At 41.4% G+C, this 19,478-nt stretch overlaps 1 protein-coding gene across 1 annotated transcript; it reads left to right on the top strand.

Moving 5' to 3' along the window:
• The first annotated feature begins 592 nt into the window (after window positions 1-592).
• Window positions 593-19,462, top strand: LOC120055903 (tRNA selenocysteine 1-associated protein 1-like). The gene is made up of 9 exons (XM_039003945.1): window positions 593-762; window positions 2,102-2,199; window positions 3,093-3,192; window positions 3,653-3,705; window positions 3,914-4,045; window positions 4,517-4,636; window positions 4,798-5,035; window positions 5,187-5,232; window positions 18,128-19,462. The coding sequence occupies exons 1-9, from the start codon at window positions 727-729 to the stop codon at window positions 18,268-18,270; spliced, it is 966 nt and encodes a 321-aa protein (XP_038859873.1). The 5' UTR covers window positions 593-726; the 3' UTR covers window positions 18,271-19,462.
• Window positions 19,463-19,478: the final 16 nt, after the last annotated feature.

Below are 19,478 nucleotides of genomic sequence, written 5' to 3'. Positions count from 1 at the left end.
AAACATGTTGGTATTACAGACTCAGACAGGGAGAGGTTGAAAATGTCAGTGAAGACACTTGCCAGTTGGTCAGCGCATGCTCGGAGCACATGTCCTGGTAATCCGTCTTGCTCTGCGGCCTTGTGAATGTTGACCTGTTTGAAGGTCTTACTCACATCGGCTGTGGAGAGTGTGATCACACAGTCGTCCGGAACAGCTGATACTCTCATGCATGTTTAAGTGTTACTTGCTTCGAAGAGAGCATAGACGTTATTTAGCTCGTCTGGTAGGCTCGTGTCACCGGGCAGCTCGAGGCTGTGCTTCCCTTTGTAGTCTGTAATAGTTTGTAAGCCCTGCCACATCCAGCGAGTGTCAGCCGGTGGGGATGGGAGAGGGTCTATTAGAAGTTAGTAGGGCTCTTTTTATTTTCTCAGAAGTATTGAGTTAGGTAGAAGGATTTAGAAATGTTGTAAACCTTGATTGACCACACACTCCAGTACAGTAGATGGCGGCATGCACTTTTAAAGTTGGTTTGCGGACCGCCATATATCATGATATATGATAGAAGTAGAAGAAGACGAGGAAGAAGTAAACCTCACATAATTTCACTACGCAGCCCTTTGAAACAACGCCAGTTTCGGGAGGAGGAGCTAGCTAACGTTAGTCATTAGCCAGCCATTCGTAAACGTAGCTACCTAACTTACATATTCGCATTTATTGGAGACCCTCCGACAATAAACCACCAAGATGTTCAACAGAATGACAAGCCTTTGGATGGGTGATGTATGTTTGCTCTGTTTTAATAATTTTGCATTAACGTTACTGGTAACAAACGTTTTAGCACAGACAATTGTTTTAGTTAGCTAACTTAGCTATTTTAGCAACGTAATTTACTAACGTTAGATACCTCACAACAACTTTTTGGGAGACTTAACGGTAATGTCTATGGTGTTATTTTAAAAACAGGATAAGAAATACAGTCAATGGTGTATTCGCAGTATTTACTTCTCTAAAGTAACGTTAACGTTCCCGGCAGTTTGGTTAACGTTTGCTTGCTAACGTTATGGTGATGCTGCCCTGGCTGGGCCTGACGTTACTAACCATGGCAGCGGCTTGTAATATTCTATTAGTAGTTAGTAAATTACTACTAGCACCTAATAACTGCGGGTTAACATTTGTTGTATGTAATTCTTTGGCCACATTAGCACTATTTGGCTAGCTAGGTAGGTCTATCACTTATAATCTATCAGTATTATCTCTACATTGATCTCAATTTCCTGGCTTGAGTTTGTACATTTCATGGATATGAATGGGATATTTTAAGCAATTAGACCTGAGGAGGTGTGGTATTTGGCCAATATAACGTTACCACTGCTAAGGGCTGTTCTACGTCGCAACGCAGCTCTGGAGTGTCTGGACAAAGCCCTTAGCCGTGATATATTGGCCATATATCACAAACCCATGAGGTACCTTATTGCTATTATTAAAAAGGTAACATTTATTTTTACTAATTACATTGTTTTGTCATACCCGTGGTATACGGCTTAATATACCCATCAGCATTCATGGCTCGAACCACCAAGTTTATAACAGACTTTGTGCCATGAGTATGACAAGACATTTTACTGCCCTAATTACATTGGCAACCAGTTTATAATAGCAATAAGGCACCTCAGGGGTTTGTGATATATGGACAATATATCATGGCTAAGGGCTTTGTCCAGGCACTCCAGAGTTGCATTGTGACTAAGAATAGCCCTTGGCTGTGGCACATTGGCCATATACACACACCTCCTCAGGCCTTATTGCTTAAATATACCATGGCTTTCAGCTAATCAGGGCTCGAACCACGTAGTTTATAATTGCAATGGGTATGACAAAACATTTCATTTTACTGCTCTAATTATGTTGGTAACCAGTTTAATAGCAATAAGTGACCTCAGAGGTTTGTGCTCTATAGCCAATATACCACTGCTAAGCACTGTGCCCATGTATTCTGCGTTGCGCATAAGAACAGCCCTTAGCCGTGGTATATTGGCCAAATGCTACACCCCCCTCTGGCCTTATTGCGTAAGTGTATATTTTACAGACAACTACTCAATAATCTTTATCTTCTTTATAGCTGGACCCATACATGGATGAGAATTTCATCAAACAGGCCTTCAGCACTATGGGCGAGACGGCGTATGGTGTTAAGATCATTACCCACAGAGTAACGGGGTATGTTAATCACAGACGTGTTTAATGTAGTGAGTGATATCATGTGTTTAGCTAGCTCTCAAACCCTTCTCTCCATGGGGGTTTCAGCCTAAAAGTTGACAAAACAAAAAGGAGAATAGACGAGGTACCACTGTTACGCAATTAGAGCAAGCAGGTATGATTTTCACAAGAAGGCACCAGAGCCTGCAATGCTATCAGGTTCCCACTAGATAACAAGCCTGTGAAGAGCATGAGTTGTGGGTAACATTTGCCAGCTTGAGCTAGCTAGCATACGAACTCGGTAGCACAGAGTAGATCCTCCATATGACGTCGAGAAAAATGTATATGTGGGTAGTTCCGAAGATATCCTCAAATAAGTTAATGAATATAACCAGATTGGGACCACAACTAAGTCTTTGACCACACTGTTACTTTGGTGATTAAAAACTCATGCTTCCTACTCTTTAACATTTAGAGCAAGTGTAATGAAAGTCCCCCGGGAAGATGCCTTCATCAGTAGGCGCTAATGGTAGTTAGCATATATGAATGGGCTAGTGTTTAGCATTTGTTTCCATCTTTGAAAGTAGGCCACTGACCAGTTTGTAATACACACTGTGGCATTGTATATAGATCAAGCCATTACATGCCCAAATGTGCATCTGTCACTGATCAAAATACAATCTAATTGGACCCCATCAGCTACAATGTCAAACCTAAAACATCACTTGTTATAGAACCACCTGGTGTAATTCCAGTGAAGTAGTTAGTTTACTTACCACAGCGCTGTGAATTGATACTGAAATTCCAAAATACAGTATTTGTGGGATATTATTACCCTACATTGGTTTTTTTCTGTCCTGTTTCTAAATGTGGGTGTATCATATTGTCACTACATACAATCTCTTGTGCTACAGAGGATCGGCAGGCTATTGCTTTGTGGAAATGGCAGACGAAGCCAGCGTTGACCGATGCGTTCACAGACTGAATGGGAAGCTTGTTCCTGGATCAAATCCGGTGAGCACTCATTATATGCTTGACATTTCTAATATTCATAGTTCATTTAAACAACTTACTGATGATGTATTAGTGGACAACCACCCTCTTGTTTTAGTTTGATACTTTTTTCAAAATGTGTTGTGTATAGCGGAGCTTCACTATCATTGGCCCCCACCTTAATTTGAGGTTGATGGAACAGAATATCTCAAATTTACATGACAGCCAAGTTACTGAGCTCCGTTTTCTTCCTGATGGTGGTGGTTGAGGCTGTTTGTAAATTTACTTTGTTTGAAGCTGGTGAATAAACTCTGTTAGGAACTAACTGACGAATGGGATAAAGCCTGTACTGGGTGGTGGAGGTATGTAAACCAAATAAAATGTCCTTTTCTAATATACTCTTTATTTTCTAGCAATATGTCCTTACTACACGCATTTGTCTTTGAAGGTGCTTGATTGCTTGTTCTTTCTTCCTGTATAGCCCAGAAAGTTTAAGTTAAACTATGCAACTTATGGGAAACGGCCAGAAGCTGGGTAAGCTGTTAACTTTCTTCCTCATTTTGAGGCATTCTTCTGTTGTTGGAACCTGCAGTAACGTGTTTATTATGTACACTGCTCTGTGATATTTTCCACCTACAGAAAAATAGATTGTAAAAAAAGAAACCGCTAGACGCTATGATGTTGGTAACTTAGGACACCTTGGTTATATCTCTTGCTCTCTGTCCCTCATGGCTCTGCTCAGCCTGGAATTTTCAGTCTTTGTCGGAGATCTGTCTTCAGAGGTGGACGACTACCAACTCCATCAGTTCTTCCTGAAGAAGTACCCTTCCTGCAAAGGAGGGAAAGTGGTCTCTGATCAGTATGGTAACTCCAGGTATGAGCGCTGAACAGACATAGTCATGTTATTTGGTGATGCTGGTAATGCACCACCTGATTTGAACACAATTTGAATTTAATTTCTGCTTCAGATTGATTAATCTGACATTTCATTACATTTAAATTCCTTGGAAAATCGCATGACATTTTTAACAATATATTTGTTTAATTGGATTGTGTGTAGACATATTTGTGTCTTGCGTATCTTCACCGCTGGTATATTTTCCCCAAAATACTGGAGAAGGTTTGTTTCTGACATTTATGCTAAAACTATTGTTTTCCCCATATAGGGTAAGCAAGAGCAACTCACAATTGAAGTGATGCTACTTCATATTAAAAGTAAAACAACAAGTTTCAGTTCTACCATACCATTTTTGTTTTCTAATTAATTACGTGTTTGATAAGCATGATACGCTAAGCCCGGAGAGAATGTGTGCTCAGGGTTTTAGTGTTGTGCTTGGTCTCGCAGAGGTTATGGTTTCATCAAGTTTGGGGACGAGAACGAACAGAAGAAAGCCATCGATGAGTGTCAGAACGCCTCAGGCCTGGGGACGAAACCAATCAGGATCAGCATAGCTGTGAACAAGAGGTATGGTTCTATTACTGTGGAAATTATACAGTATTAGGTTTGATTAGTGTCATGCCGGTCACTCTTTGTTGAAAGTTGATCTCATATGCATGATTGTCCTCCTAACTTGACATCCGCTGAACCTAACATCATTTCCCACCCCGTGTTTCCTTGCTTTTTAGCCATAAAATGAACAGCTATAACAACCAGAACCACAACTCCTACCACAACAATTACCAACAGCCGTACTATCAACAACCCAACCAGAACTACTACCCTCATTGGGGCTATGACCAGTACAACAGCTACAACTACGGTGGCTATGGTCCCTATGGAGGGTACCCTGCTCCAGGCCCCCATGGGATGATGGGACCCCCACCTCCCATTGGCATGCCCACAGACATGCAGACTTCCTCCGAGGTAAGGCTTCCTGACAAGCTCCTGGGATCTTCCCCCTCATAATTCCCCGTACCTTATCCCTTAATGTAATGATATGTCAAAAAAGGATTGCCAACAGTCATCCTCAAGGGTTCACAATGATTCATTTCAGTTGTCTTGTCTTTCCCATTAGCAACCGCAGGAGTCCACAGATGAGCCTGAAGAAGAGGCAGCAGAAGGTAAGTCCTCACTATCCTATTATATGTACTAAAGGAAAATGCAATGTGCTGCAGATAAGTTATTTGTTTCTTTTAACCTTTTCACACGTTCCAACACACAGGTGTGATCGTTCTACAGTGGTCCCTGTAGCGTACGATCAGACTGGTGTGATTAGAACGTACAGTTTCGAATGACGCAACAATCAGCGTTTGAGTTGGCCACTGTTTTTTCAGAAACATTTTGCACAAACACAGTCCTTACAAAGTTATGTTCAGAATGTGAGCTGTTTATTTTTGGATACAGTGTTCAGACATTCACAGAAGTAGCTACAACATAACACAATCATCCAAACCGGAAAAATGTTGGCTACATTTGTCCTAAAGCTTTCTGATGAAAGATTGATGTAACACAAGCGGTCATATTTTTATAACTCGGCTGACAAACTACAAAATGAATTAGCTAATAGCAATTACTATTTATAATTAATCACATCACAGGTGAGCTCACCATTGATCAAAATAATTGAGTAAAACACTTTTTAGAAATCGAAAGTAATCCGACGATGGGTAGTTTGTGCGCGCCGCCATGCTTGTTTTTTTCGCATCAACCAGAGAGGAGACCAGATGAGTTTGGTCTATTTATACTATGCATGTTGAAGGGGGTGTGTCGTCTACGATCATTCACTAACGGAAGTTTACCTGAAAGATGAGTGAACCATTCCTTCAAGTCATTATAACATCTTTGGTCTGACCAATTACGTGACACCCAGAATGCTTTATATAATGTATACAAACATGGCGCAACACATAGCTGGCAAATAGCTTAGCTCATTATAATCAGTACAACCTTAAAGTATTTTACACACATCATAGGTGTCCATTACAATATATGCAATAATCAGAATACATTATTTTTCACCTGTAATTGTAAATGTGAATAAAACTGTAAATACATTATGCTCCATACATACGCCTACAGTAGAAACGACAACACAATATACAGAAAATAAGGAACTTACTTTGATAGGAATGCACACATGTATAAGGAAAACAAGGAAGGCAAAGCGAGTGCCAGCAAGAAAGTGTTCCAATTCTTGCAGGACTGCACAAATATATGCATACTTTATCTGCGCTAACATGAGTGAAGTGCGGTGGGCTCTCCTCGAAGAGAGAAGTTTATCTGGCTCAGTAAAGCCTCAAACATAAATTGTCCACATCGCTAAAATGGTCTACTATGTCAATGAGTCAGAACACCAATTCAAACTGTTAGAAAATAATTTGAATTTGACAAGTTGAAACTAATTAACAGGCAACATGTGTTAACTGTCCTGTTGCGTAATAATAACATTTTGGAACAGTGAGTGCATTCAGACATTACGTGCATAAAACAACTCACGCGGGGGTGACCGTTAAGAGATATTTGGAACTCCGGTGTGAAAAGGTTAAATGTATTGTTACCATTGCCTGACTGTTACATTGGCCCTGTAAAACATTGGTCACTAACCTTTTCTGAGTCAAAATGCAAGTCGAGATCTACCGCTCAGATTTAAAAAAATATATATATATATATATACACTGCTCAAAAAAATAAAGGGAACACTTAAACAACACAATGTAACTCCAAGTCAATCACACTTCTGTGAAATCAAACTGTCCACTTAGGAAGCAACACTGATTGACAATACATTTCACATGCTGTTGTGCAAATGGAATAGACAAAAGGTGGAAATTATAGGCAATTAGCAAGACACCCCCAATAAAGGAGTGATTCTGCAGGTGGTGACCACAGACCACTTCTCAGTTCCTATGCTTCCTGGCTGATGTTTTGGTCACTTTTGAATGCTGGCGGTGCTCTCACTCTAGTGGTAGCATGAGACGGAGTCTACAACCCACACAAGTGGCTCAGGTAGTGCAGCTCATCCAGGATGGCACATCAATGCGAGCTGTGGCAAGAAGGTTTGCTGTGTCTGTCAGCGTAGTGTCCAGAGCATGGAGGCGCTACCAGGAGACAGGCCAGTACATCAGGAGACGTGGAGGAGGCCGTAGGAGGGCAACAACCCAGCAGCAGGACCGCTACCTCCGCCTTTGTGCAAGGAGGAGCACTACCAGAGCCCTGCAAAATGACCTCCAGCAGGCCACAAATGTGCATGTGTCAGCATATGGTCTCACAAGGGCTCTGAGGATCTCATCTCGGCACCTAATGGCAGTCAGGCTACCTCTGGCGAGCACATGGAGGGCTGTGCGGCCCCACAAAGAAATGCCACCCCACACCATGACTGACCCACCGCCAAACCGGTCATGCTGGAGGATGGTGCAGGCAGCAGAACGTTCTCCACGGCGTCTCCAGACTCTGTCACGTCTGTCACATGTGCTCATGTGCTCAGTGTGAACCTGCTCTCATCTGTGAAGAGCACAGGGCGCCAAAGGCGAATTTGCCAATATTGGTGTTCTCTGGCAAATGCCAAACGTCCTGCACGGTGTTGGGCTGTAAGCACAACCCCCACCTGTGGACGTCGGGCCCTCATACCACCCTCATGGAGTCTGTTTCTGACCGTTTGAGCAGACACATGCACATTTGTGGCCTGCTGGAGGTCATTTTGCAGGGCTCTGGTAGTGTTCCTCCTTGCACAAAGGCGGAGGTAGCTGTCCTGCTGCTGGGTTGTTGCCCTCCTACGGCCTCCTCCACATCTCCTGATGTACTGGCCTGTCTCCTGGTAGCGCCTCCATGCTCTGGACACTACGCTGACAGACACAGCAAACCTTCTTGCCACAGCTCGCATTGATGTGCCATCCTGGATGAGCTGCACTACCTGAGCCACTTGTGTGGGTTGTAGACTCCGTCTCATGCTACCACTAGAGTGAGAGCACCGCCAGCATTCAAAAGTGACCAAAACATCAGCCAGGAAGCATAGGAACTGAGAAGTGGTCTGTGGTCACCACCTGCAGAATCACTCCTTTATTGGGGGTGTCTTGCTAATTGCCTATAATTTCCACCTTTTGTCTATTCCATTTGCACAACAGGATGTGAAATTTATTGTCAATCAGTGTTGCTTCCTAAGTGGACAGTTTGATTTCACAGAAGTGTGATTGACTTGGAGTTACATTGTGTTGTTTAAGTGTTCCCTTTATTTTTTTGAGCAGTATATATATATATATTTTTTTTAAGACTAAAAAAAAGTTAACCAATGCAACATTTAACCAATTAAAAACAGGTCTGTAGCAATGAGGTTTGTGCAGTAGGCGCAATACATTATCACTCCATATTGGCTATGCTTGAATTGCCCTGCTAATGTTCTTCTCAAACCATTTTGAAGTTATATAAACCAAATGTTAGGTATATCAACACACTGGTAATAGTAATTGGTCAGCGAGGGGAGGGACGGAGCAGCGGTGAGGCTGCCTCTCACCCGACTCACTGGCTCTCCCTCCGCTGAGAAAAAGGGGCACCGTCTTCCAGCTGAATGCGACACTCGAGTCACACTGCATTATTCTGCTTTATGCACCAATTCATGTTACTCCTATGACCGGAGAAAGTGAAATATTCCTCGACATTAAAAAATACAAGGCGCTAATAATAACCCAAGCTTATCGGAACACTTTGCTATACTTATTCATTGTGGCTGCAGTGCTGGTTGTAGCGCGAGTGGTTGTTGGGAGAACGTGCATTTTATGGCTTATAAGTGTTCACTGTGCTGAGTAACTTAACCATCCATAAAAACAGCAGCTCATTCCTATATTCATTGAGTCTCTCGCTAGTCATGGTTTTAAGTTTTATCTCACGGTATCAACTTTGCTGTGCGTTCGAGGTTTCTTTTTAGTCTATGGCTCGAGGAAACTGCAGACACGGTGATCTGATTGGCCTGCGGTAGGCCTATAGGTGTACTTGATTTGGTCTCCGGGCCTGACGTTTAGGCGGCGTTCTACTTTCAGACACATGAAATGGTTAAAAATGGGAACACTTTGCCTTCCCGGCGCTAGGGCTGCTGAATCAAGTGCACTTACCGCCATATATCTCACACACTACCGTTCGAAAGTTTGGGGTCACTTAGAAATGTCCTTGTTTTTGAAAGAAAAGCACTTTTTGTCTTATGTCCATTAAAATAACATCAAATTGATCAGAAATACAGTGTAGACATTGTTAATGTTGTAAATGACTATAGTAGCTGGAAATGGCTGATTTGTATTATTATTATTATTTAAAAAAATTAAATGGAATATCTACAGGTGTACAGAGGCCCATTATCAACAACCATCACTCCTGAGTTCCAATGGCACGTTGTGATTGCTAATCCAAGTTTATCATTTTAAAAAGGCTAATTGATCATTAGAAAACCCTTTTGCAATTATGTTAGCACAGCTGAAAACTGTTGTGCAGATTAAAGAAGCAATGAAACTGGCCGCCTTTAGTCGAGTTGAGTATCTGGAGCATCAGCATTTGTGGGTTCGATTACAGGCTCAAAATGGCCAGAAACAAAGAACTTCCTTCTGAAACTCGTCAGTCTATTCTTGTTCTGAGAAATGAAGGCTATTCCATGCGAGAAATTGCCAAGAAACTGAAGATCTCGTACAACGCTGTGTACTACTCCCTTCACAGAACAGAGCAAACTGGCTCTAACCAGAACAGAAAGAGTGGGAGGCCCCGGTGCACAACTGAGCAAGAGGACAAGTACATTAGTGTCTAGTTTGAGAAAGACACATCACAAGTCCTCAACTGGCAGCTTCATTAACCTGTTATGGCTGCAGCCCGACACCGGTACACCTATGACAACATCCAGCTCAAGTGCAGGGCGCGAAATTCAAAAGATATTTTTTTTAAAATATTTAACTTTCACACATTAACAAGTCCAAGACACCAGATGAAAGATACACTTCTTGTGAATCAAGCCAACATGTCCGATTTTTAAAATGTTTTACAGGGAAGACAAAATATGTAAATCTATTAGCTAACCACGTTAGCAAAAGACACCACTTTTCTAACTCCATCAGTTTCTTACTCCATCAGGTGCTATCACAAATTCGACCAAATAAAGATATAAATAGCCACTAACCAAGAAACAAATTCATCAGATGACAGTCTGATAACATATTTATTGTATAGCATATGTTTTGTTCGAAAAATTTGCATATTTCATGTATAAACCATAGTTTACATTTCAGCTACAATCAGAAATTGCACCGAAAGCAGCCATAATATTTACAGACACCAACGTCAAATAGCTAATTACTCATCATAAAACATTTCTGAAAAATACATAGTGTGCAGCAATTGAAAGACAGGCATCTTGTGATTCCAAACAATATTTCCGATTTATTAAATGTTTTACAGCGAAAACAAAATGTATCGCTATATTAGCGTAGCCACAATAGACAGAAACACTTGGGCGCCCACGGCCAGTTCACATGCACGACAGATATATGAAATAACATCATAAAATGGGTCTTACTTTTGCTGATCTTTCATCAGAATGTTGAACAAGGTGTCCTCTGTCCAGATGAGTCGTTGTTTGGATTCAGAATGGCAAATTTCCCTCTTCAATTAGCATTGGCACTAGCCGAGTGGCACAAATTTCTCCAACGTAAACACAGTCAGAGGACGGAACACGGCAAAACTCCCGAAAAAAATTCAATAATCTGATTAAACTATATTGAAAAAACATACATTACGATGATATGGTCACATGTATCAAAAAAAAATCGAGCCGGAGATGTTAGTCGTCCGTTACGGCAGCAAAACAGAAGTCAATCCCACTTCCTTCAGAGTACCGGAAGTGGACGGTCACGTCAAAGAAATAGGTTTTTTTCCACCACAGACCAAGATGAGCACAAAATTTCTTCTCTCACATCCTCTTGACACCAATAGGAAGGCGTATGGAGTGTAAGTAGACTCCTAAGTGTCAAGACCATGTATAGGCATCAAGTTGAAAAGAGCATCGATTTCTGACATTTCACTTCCTGGTCAGGAAAAGTGCTGCAGAAGGACTTCTGTTTCACTCAGAGAAATAATTCCAACTGTTTTAGAAACTAGAGTGTTTTCTATCCAAAAAGAATAATAATATCCATATTGTACGAGCAAGATTTGAGTAGGAGGCCGTTTGAAATGGGCACGATTTCACTGGCTACTCAACACTTTGCCTTGCAGCCATAAGAAGTTAAATAGTACCTGCAAAACACCAGTCTCAACATCAGTGAAGAGGTGACTCTGGGATGCTGGCCTAGGTAGTTGCAAAGAAAAAGCCATATCTCAGACTGGCCAATACAAATAAAAGATTAAGATGGGCAAAATAACAGACACTGGACAGAGGAACTCTGCCTAGAAGGCCAGCATCCCGGAGTCGCCGCTTCACTGTTGACGTTGAGACTGGTGTTTTGCGGGTACTATTTAATGAAGCTGCCAGTTGAGGACTTGTGAGGCATCGGTTGCCATTAAAGATATACTTCTCCTTAATGCAACCGCTGTGTCAGATTTCAAATAAACTTTACGGAAAAAGCAAACCATGCAATAATATGAGTACGGCGCTCAGACGACAAATCAACCCAAAGAGATATCCGCCATGTTGGAGTCAACATAAGTCAGAAATGGCATTATAAATATTCACTTACCTTTGATGATCTTCATCAGAATGCACTCCCAGGAATCCCAGTTCCACAATAAATGTTTGATTTGTTCCATAAAGTCCATTTATGTCCAAATGACTCCTTTTGGTTTGCGCGTTCAGTACACAATCTAAACTCGGGGCAGGTCCAGGGAAAAGTTTAGACAAAGGCATATTACAGTCCGTAGAAACATGTCAAACGAAGTATAGAATAAATCTTTAGAATGTTTTTTTTTAATATATATTTTATTTTTGCATTTTCCAATTAACATTCAAGACAAAGGTGAAAAGATATTAGACAACAATAGGACAAAGTAACAGACGAGTGTAACAAAGAAAGAAAAAATAAAACAAATTATACATACAAACATACAATAAAAAAATTTAAAAAAAAATGAGACATTGGATCATATGGTCACCTGCCGTAGGCTACATATTATACATTACGTGTGAAACATTATATAAGGATAATATAGAGATTCATTCAATGTGATGTGGGGGGAGATTCTCCATATAGTCAAAAGGTTGCCAAATTCTGTAAAATGTCTTTAACTTATTCCTCAAGCAGTAAGTAATTTTCTCCAGTGGGATACAGCTATTAACTTCTGATAGCCACATTGCAACTGGCAGGGAGGAATCCAATTTCCATTTCAAGGCAATACATTTCTTGGCAATCGCTAGCAATATTTCTGTTAGCTTTATAGTATGACTTTGCCTAAGATTGGTGTTAGTAAAGTTGCCCAGTAGACAGACCTCCGGGTCTAAAGGGAATGCAACCCCGTGAATTGAGGATATGGTATCGCATACCCCCTGCCAGAAACCGTGTAGTTTTGAACACTGCCAAGTGGAATGGAGGAATGTTCCTACATCTGAGCCACATCTAAAACATAGGGAGGAGATATCAGGGTTGAACTTGTGCAGTCTAGATGGGGTGATATAGAGCTGATGGAGGAAATTAAACTGGATCAGTCTGTATCTGGAGTTCAATGTGGATGTAACACCATCCCTGCATAGGTCACTCCATAGACCCTCATCAAGATCAATACCCAGATCTTTTTCCCATCTAAGTCGGGTTTTATCTAGCCCAGGCAGTGTTAGTCCTGACATAAGAGCATCGTAAACATGGGAAATGGTCTTGAACAGTGGTTGGTCTGCGTGGCAGAGTTGTTCAATAGGCGACATCTTAGGTAGGTTCCATTGTCCCTTGAGAGACACCCTAATAAAGTTTCGTAGTTGTAGGTAGCTAAAGAAGTCCCTGTTAGGGAAGTGGTATTTCTGTTTCAGCTGATCAAAAGACATAAGAACTCCCTCCTCGTAACAATGTTCCAGAAGAGTGATCCCCTTATCAGATCATGGTCTAAAGTTACTATTCTGGAAAAACATAGGAATCAATCTATTGTTCCATAAAGGGGTTTTAGGGGAAAGGAATCCCCCTCGTCCGAACAGCTCATGCAGTTTGCACCATGCCAGGACAGAATGTATGATTAAAGGGTTGTCTGTGATGGTTTTTATAGATTTTCTGTCCCATTTGTAAAACAATTCTGCCCCAGTGTCATCATTTACCTCAAGCTTTTCAATGTTCAACCATGAGGGAGAGGGACCCTTGTCAAACCTCTGAGCCAGAAACCTAGACTGTGCTGCCCAGTAGTACATTCTAAAATTGGGGAGGTTTAAGCCCCCTTGACTGTAATCAAGGGTCAGTTTATCCAGGCCAACCCTAGGGGTTTTGCCGTGCCAGATAAACCGTCTGGTCAGCTTGTCGAGAGAAGAAAAGATTGCTGCGGGAACAGGGATAGGGAGAGATTGAAACAGATATAGAAATCTGGGCAGGACATTCATTTTAATTACATTGATTCTACCCAGTAGGGTAAGAGGTAAGTCCATCCATTTACAAAGGTCACCCTCCACCTTTTGCAACAAACTGGCCAGATTGAGTTTATAGAGGTTGTTCAGATTACCATCCACGATTATGCCCAAATATGTGAAGCCCATAGGCGACCATCTAAAAGGAAACTTGTGCATGATGGTCAAAGACAGACAACGGTAAGATTTCACTTTTATCAAAATTGACCTTATATCCAGAGAAAGAACTATAACACTGTAGTGGGATCTGCAAGTGAGAGAGGGAGTGTTCTGGGTTTGTTAGAAATAAGATAAGGTCGTCCGCAAAGAGGGATAATTTATGGGTATGGGGGCCCACCTCAAAGCCATGTATGTCAGGGCACGTTCTAATAGCCTCAGCCAACGGTTCGATGGCGAGGGCAAAGAGGTGGGGGCTGATTGGGCAACCTTGTCTGTTCCCCCTATAGAGAGGGAAAGAGGAAGAGGTAATCCCATTGGTAGCAATCCTAGCTTTAGGAGATTTGTAGAGTGATTTTATCAAATTTACAAACACGGTACCTAAACCAAACTTTTCCAAGACGCGAAAGAGGTATGGCCATTCAACCCTATCAAAGGCCTTTTCGGCGTCGAGGGAGACTGCGACACTAGGTATTTTGTTTTTGTTAGCAAGGTGAATTATATCAAAGAACCTTCTGAGATTATTGGAGGACAATCTATTAATTATGAAGCCAGTCTGATCTGGGTTGACCAACAGGGGAAGACATGACTCCAGTCTCTTAGATAGCATATTGGTGACCAGTTTACAATCTGTGTTAAGGAGAGAGATTGGTCTATAGGAGGTGCACTTTAGTGGGTTTTTCCCTTTCTTGTGGATTACAGTAATCACTGCTTGAGAGAAAGACTCTGGAAAGCAGTTGTCTTCCCTGGCTTTTTTAAGTACCTCCATAAGGTAGGGGACCAACAGCTCCCTAAATTCTTTATAGAACTCTAGAGGGAAGCCATCCTCCCCAGGAGATTTATTAGAAGGTAAGGATTTAATGGCCTCCAACAATTCAGGAACTGAGAACTGTTCACTCAGGCGCTCGCTCTCTTCCCCTGACAGGCATGGGAGGTTGAGAGAGGAGAGAAAGGAGTAGTTTCAGATTCAAGGGCACTCAGTTCCGCACCGTGTTTTCTCTTCAGCCCTTTAGTATAGGAAATGATCTGTCCCCTCAGATAGGCCTTCAATGTGTCCCAAAGAATGAAACTGTCAGGAGCGGAGGGTTTGTTTGTCAAAGTAAAAATATTGATCTGCTCTTTAATGAATGCACAAAATTCAGGTTGCTTTAGGAGTGTAGAATTTAGTCTCCATCTATATGCTCCATTTACCTTGGTAGGAATGGAACTTGATAATACCAGAGGAGAATGGTCACTAAGCAATCTGGGGAGATACTCGACATCTAACACTCTATGAAACAGTTGTGTCGATAGTAAAAAGTTATCTATGCGTGTGTGTGTCTTGTGTGGGTGTGAATAAAAAGAGTAGTCCCTATCCTGTGGGTGCAACTGTCTCCAGATGTCTAGCAAATTGAGATCTTTCATGAATGACATGGTGAGCTTGCTGGCTTTGGTAAGAAGTGAGGGTTTATCAGAGGACCTATCAAGAACTGTATCTAAACAAAAATTAAATCTCCCCCAACCAGTAGCCATCCTGGTGGTGCTTGAGCAACCTGAAGGAAGACATTCTGAATAAACATATGGTCATCGAAGTTAGGAGCATAAATATTCAATAGGGTCCAAGACTCTGAAAACATATGCCCCTGCACCAAAACAAACCTGCCAGAGGGATCAGAGATGTTGTTGACGCAGAAGGGGATGTGTCTACTTATCAAAATTGCAGTTCCTCTTGCTTTTGAGTTAAAAGAGGACGCAAAAACTTGTCCTACCCATTCCCTCTTCAATTTCTTGTGTTCACTGGCTGTGAGATGTGTTTCTTGTAAAAACACAATGTCAGCCTTTAATTTCTTAAGGTATGTATAGACTCTTTTCCTTTTAATCGGGCTGTTAAGACCTTTTACGTTGAATGTGACATATTTTAGTGGATTAAGCATAGGTTGGGTTTCAAATATGTAACTGAATGGAAATCTATCATATGTAGATAGTTAGGAAATGTTTCAACTTTGGTTTGAACACAGAAGTGACCTATGTGTCTCTTTAGGAAGGAAACAATAAACATAGAAAAAAGGGGGAAAAAAGAAAGAATCCCACCCACCCCGATTGTTAGACTAAAACCACAATCCCAACAATCAAACATGAATACACTTGTAGAGATACGTTGCTGCTCGCTTTCCATCTTGCTCTTACTAGCTAAATCTTGGTGTAAACTAAAACCTGCGAGCTCTCTAAATTGAAAACAAACGTTGTGAATAGACATTTATGGCTGAATATTTACTGACCACGGTAAGGGCTGCTTCTCTTTTCGAAAGATTAACATAAATGAGGGGGAAGCAGTGGACCTAAACACACTTATTTGCTTCGCCCAGTGGATATGGACTAAACCAAAATATACTCTCCTGTAAATGTAATAGAACTCACCCCGGAAAGATACGGTTAGTTGAAAATGTACAAATCAATTATAGCGACCAGAGGATATCAGCGGTTCAGTCCGGATAAGAGAAAACAAACAAACTGCATCTTATCCCCCAGAGAGACCGTCCTGGCTCAGACGTTGCTCAGTTCTTTGAGAAAAGTGTACACTTCTCCCGGTGTGTTGAAGAGATGGCTTCGGCCTTTGTACTGAACTTTCATCTGTGCAGGGTGGATGAGGTAGCCGGTGATGTTCTTCTCCTTCAGTGCTTTGTCGGCAGGTCTGAACTGCTTGCGACGTCTGGCGAGATCCGCGCTCATATCCGGGAAAAGGCTGACCCTCTTGCCCATCGATGGTGATGTCCCCTTTGGCTCTTGCGAGTTGCAGTATCTTCTCTCTGTCTTGGAAACGGAGGAACCTGATCAGGACGGCCCTTGGGGGCTCATCTGGCCGGGGTTTCGGCGCTGATGTTCTGTGGGCGCGTTCGTTTTCCAGTGGCTTGGTGAAGTTGATTATGCCTAGGACATCCGGGATCCATTGAGTGAAGAAACGGACCTGGTCACGGCCCCTCGCTGTCCTCTTTCAATCCCACCACACGGATATTACTACATCTGCTCTGGTTCTCCATCTGATCTACCTTGTTTTGAGGTAGGTATTGTCCTTTTGCAGTTGTATCAAGATCTGGTCATGTCGAGCGATGGTATCTTCAACTGTGCTAATGCGCAACTCTGCCTCAGTCGTTCTCAAAAGGAGATCATTCATGGAGGATTTCAGGTCGTCAATGGAAGAATGGAGTTCAGCCGTTTTCTTATCAATTTTCATAGAAAGACCTTTGTTACCATCCTGAATTTCCCGGAGGAGAGTAGCCAGCATGTCGGCAGGCTCGCAAGAGGCCGAGAGCAACAGTCTGGAACTGTCGTCTGAGTTATGAGGGCTAATGCTAATCTTGCTAGCTGTAGCGTTATCGTTAACTTGGGAATCAACAACGTTTTGGTCGTCCTTCTTGCCTCTCGGTCGGAGGTCCATGGCTCTTTGGGAAGGTAAGTACTTGACAATTTATCAGCCGATGTTAGAATATTGTTTCAACGTTATTTAGGTAATAATAGAATAACTTTGAAGAGCTCGGTTTGTCAACGTCTGCTCAGCTCCGCGGCATCACGTGCTCTCCCCTTTAGGATGTTTTTAACAAATCTTCAATAATATTCCAACCGGAGAATTCCTTTGTCTTCAGAAAAGCAATGGAACAGAGCTCGCTCTCACGTGAACGAGCGTCACGAGCTCAAGGCATTCTGGCAGACCTCTGACTCATTCCCCTCATATTCGGCCCCACTTCACAGTAGAAGCATCAAACAAGGTTCTAAAGATTGTTGACATCTAGTGGAAGCCATAGGAAGTGCAAAATGACCCCATAGACACTGTGTATTCGATAGGCCAAGAGTTGAAAACCTACAAACCTCAGATTTCCCACTTCCTGGTTGGATTTTTCTCAGGTTTTCGCCTGCCATATGAGTTCTGTTATACTCACAGACATCATTCAAACCGTTTTAGAAACGTCAGTGTTTTCTATCCAAATCTACTAATAATATGCATATATTAGCAACTGGGACTAAGTAGCAGGCAGTTTATTCTGGGCACGCTTTTCATCCAAATGTGAAAATGCTGCCCCCTATCCATAACAGTTAACAAGGTCTACACTATTTCTCATCAATTTGATGTTATTTTAATGGACAAAAAAAATAGTTTTCTTTCAAAACAAGGACATTTCTAAGTGAGCCCAAACTTTTGAACGGTAGTGTATAGATGTTATTTTTTACAGTAATGTTTGGTGATTGACAAGGAATGCCTTGAAGATCACTGCTGTGACCAATGCCATGGCTTGTTGGCTTATTTACTCTTTTATTTTCTTCCCTGCCAGACCCCAACCCTCAGCTGGATGTGGATGCACTGAACACAGAATACATGGAGAGGAGCGAGGAACTCTACGATTCACTCATGAACTGTCACTGGCAGCCACTGGATACCATCACGTCAGAAATCCCACCGTTTTCCAGTTCCTGATCTGTTTCAACTTGTCCTCTGAGTTTAGTATGAAATTAATCTTCTATAAAAGGGTAAAGTCGCACAGAAATGTCTTTTTTTTTATTATCACCAGTCGACACAGCATGTTTCTTCGCTATTGCCTTTGCCATTTGTATATATTGTCCACATCCTTCCCATCTTGTATTTTTATTTTATGGAAGTAATGTTATTTTTCGCTGTGCACTAAACTTTCCTAATAAATTATAGCTAAGTCTTTCTGGAAGTGCATTTGTTTTTGGTTTGTTTGATTTAGAAGCTGCATTTTTTTATTTGATTAAATGAAGTAATCAATTGTCATCATCTCCCAGACATGATTTTTGTATTTAACACTGTTTTGAGTACCATCTTATCTTCAGGAAGAAAGAACATTTTAGTTGTGATTCATTTTATTTTCACAGATTAAAAACTTCAATTTAAGCTTGTATTTCAACAGTTTGTATCACACCTTTTACTTGTGCTTGAAATCTATGTTTATTGGTGCAATATACAGCAATTTGTCTGCCATTTCCTGGTTGCTAAAATCCTAATTGCTTGTTTTGACAAACTGAAATTAAGCAAACTATGTATAGTGTAGAGAATCATTGTACCCTCTAAACTGCTGTGAAATATATTTTCAATAACCAAAAATTGTTTTCAGCTGTTTGAAGCTAATGTACCTAAATTATGAGTAAAAGTTGTAAAAACTAAACTTAAATGTGAAGCATCTACACATTAGGCTTGCTTTAAATGAGTGACTGCTCTAACTCACATTTCTATGTGAATTTGGTCGGGACACCCAAAAAGTTAATTCAATTGCTATTGGTCACGCAAATATTTAGCAGATGTTATTGTGGGTATAGCGCAATGCTTGTGTTCCTAGCTCCAACAGATACTTCTGCACTAACAGTGCAGTAGATACCTTTCATTCTCATGATATTCATTTTGTTTTAGACTTGTAATTCATTTGAGCTTTTTTGTGCCTGGAGCTTTTGGAATAATTCTATTAAAGCTGACTTGGGGGGGCAGGATGTTGTTTGGAATGTATTATCTAATTGTGACACTGAACATTGGTGCTTATGCAAAGTTTAGCGCAAGTTCATTTAGTCTGGTTTTCAGAACCACAATTTAACTTCTTACTTACGTTGCTTGCACTGTCAGATGCATATGTTCAAAAATAAACAGCATTATGTAATCAGTGCTCTATGTTC

Source organism: Salvelinus namaycush, chromosome 11 (genome assembly GCF_016432855.1).
Source record: "Salvelinus namaycush isolate Seneca chromosome 11, SaNama_1.0, whole genome shotgun sequence".
Taxonomy (NCBI): Eukaryota; Metazoa; Chordata; class Actinopteri; order Salmoniformes; family Salmonidae; genus Salvelinus; species Salvelinus namaycush.
This window is presented reverse-complemented; position numbering and strand designations above follow the sequence as displayed.

Excerpts from the sequence above, each read along its gene's own strand:
- LOC120055903 (XM_039003945.1), top strand. The coding sequence starts at position 727 with ATGTTCAACAGAATGACAAGCCTTTGGATGGGTGAT. Across the intron at positions 2,200-3,092 it reads ATTACCCACAGAGTAACGGG|AGGATCGGCAGGCTATTGCT; the intron begins GTATGTTAATCA and ends CTTGTGCTACAG. Across the intron at positions 5,233-18,127 it reads TGAAGAAGAGGCAGCAGAAG|ACCCCAACCCTCAGCTGGAT; the intron begins GTAAGTCCTCAC and ends CTTCCCTGCCAG.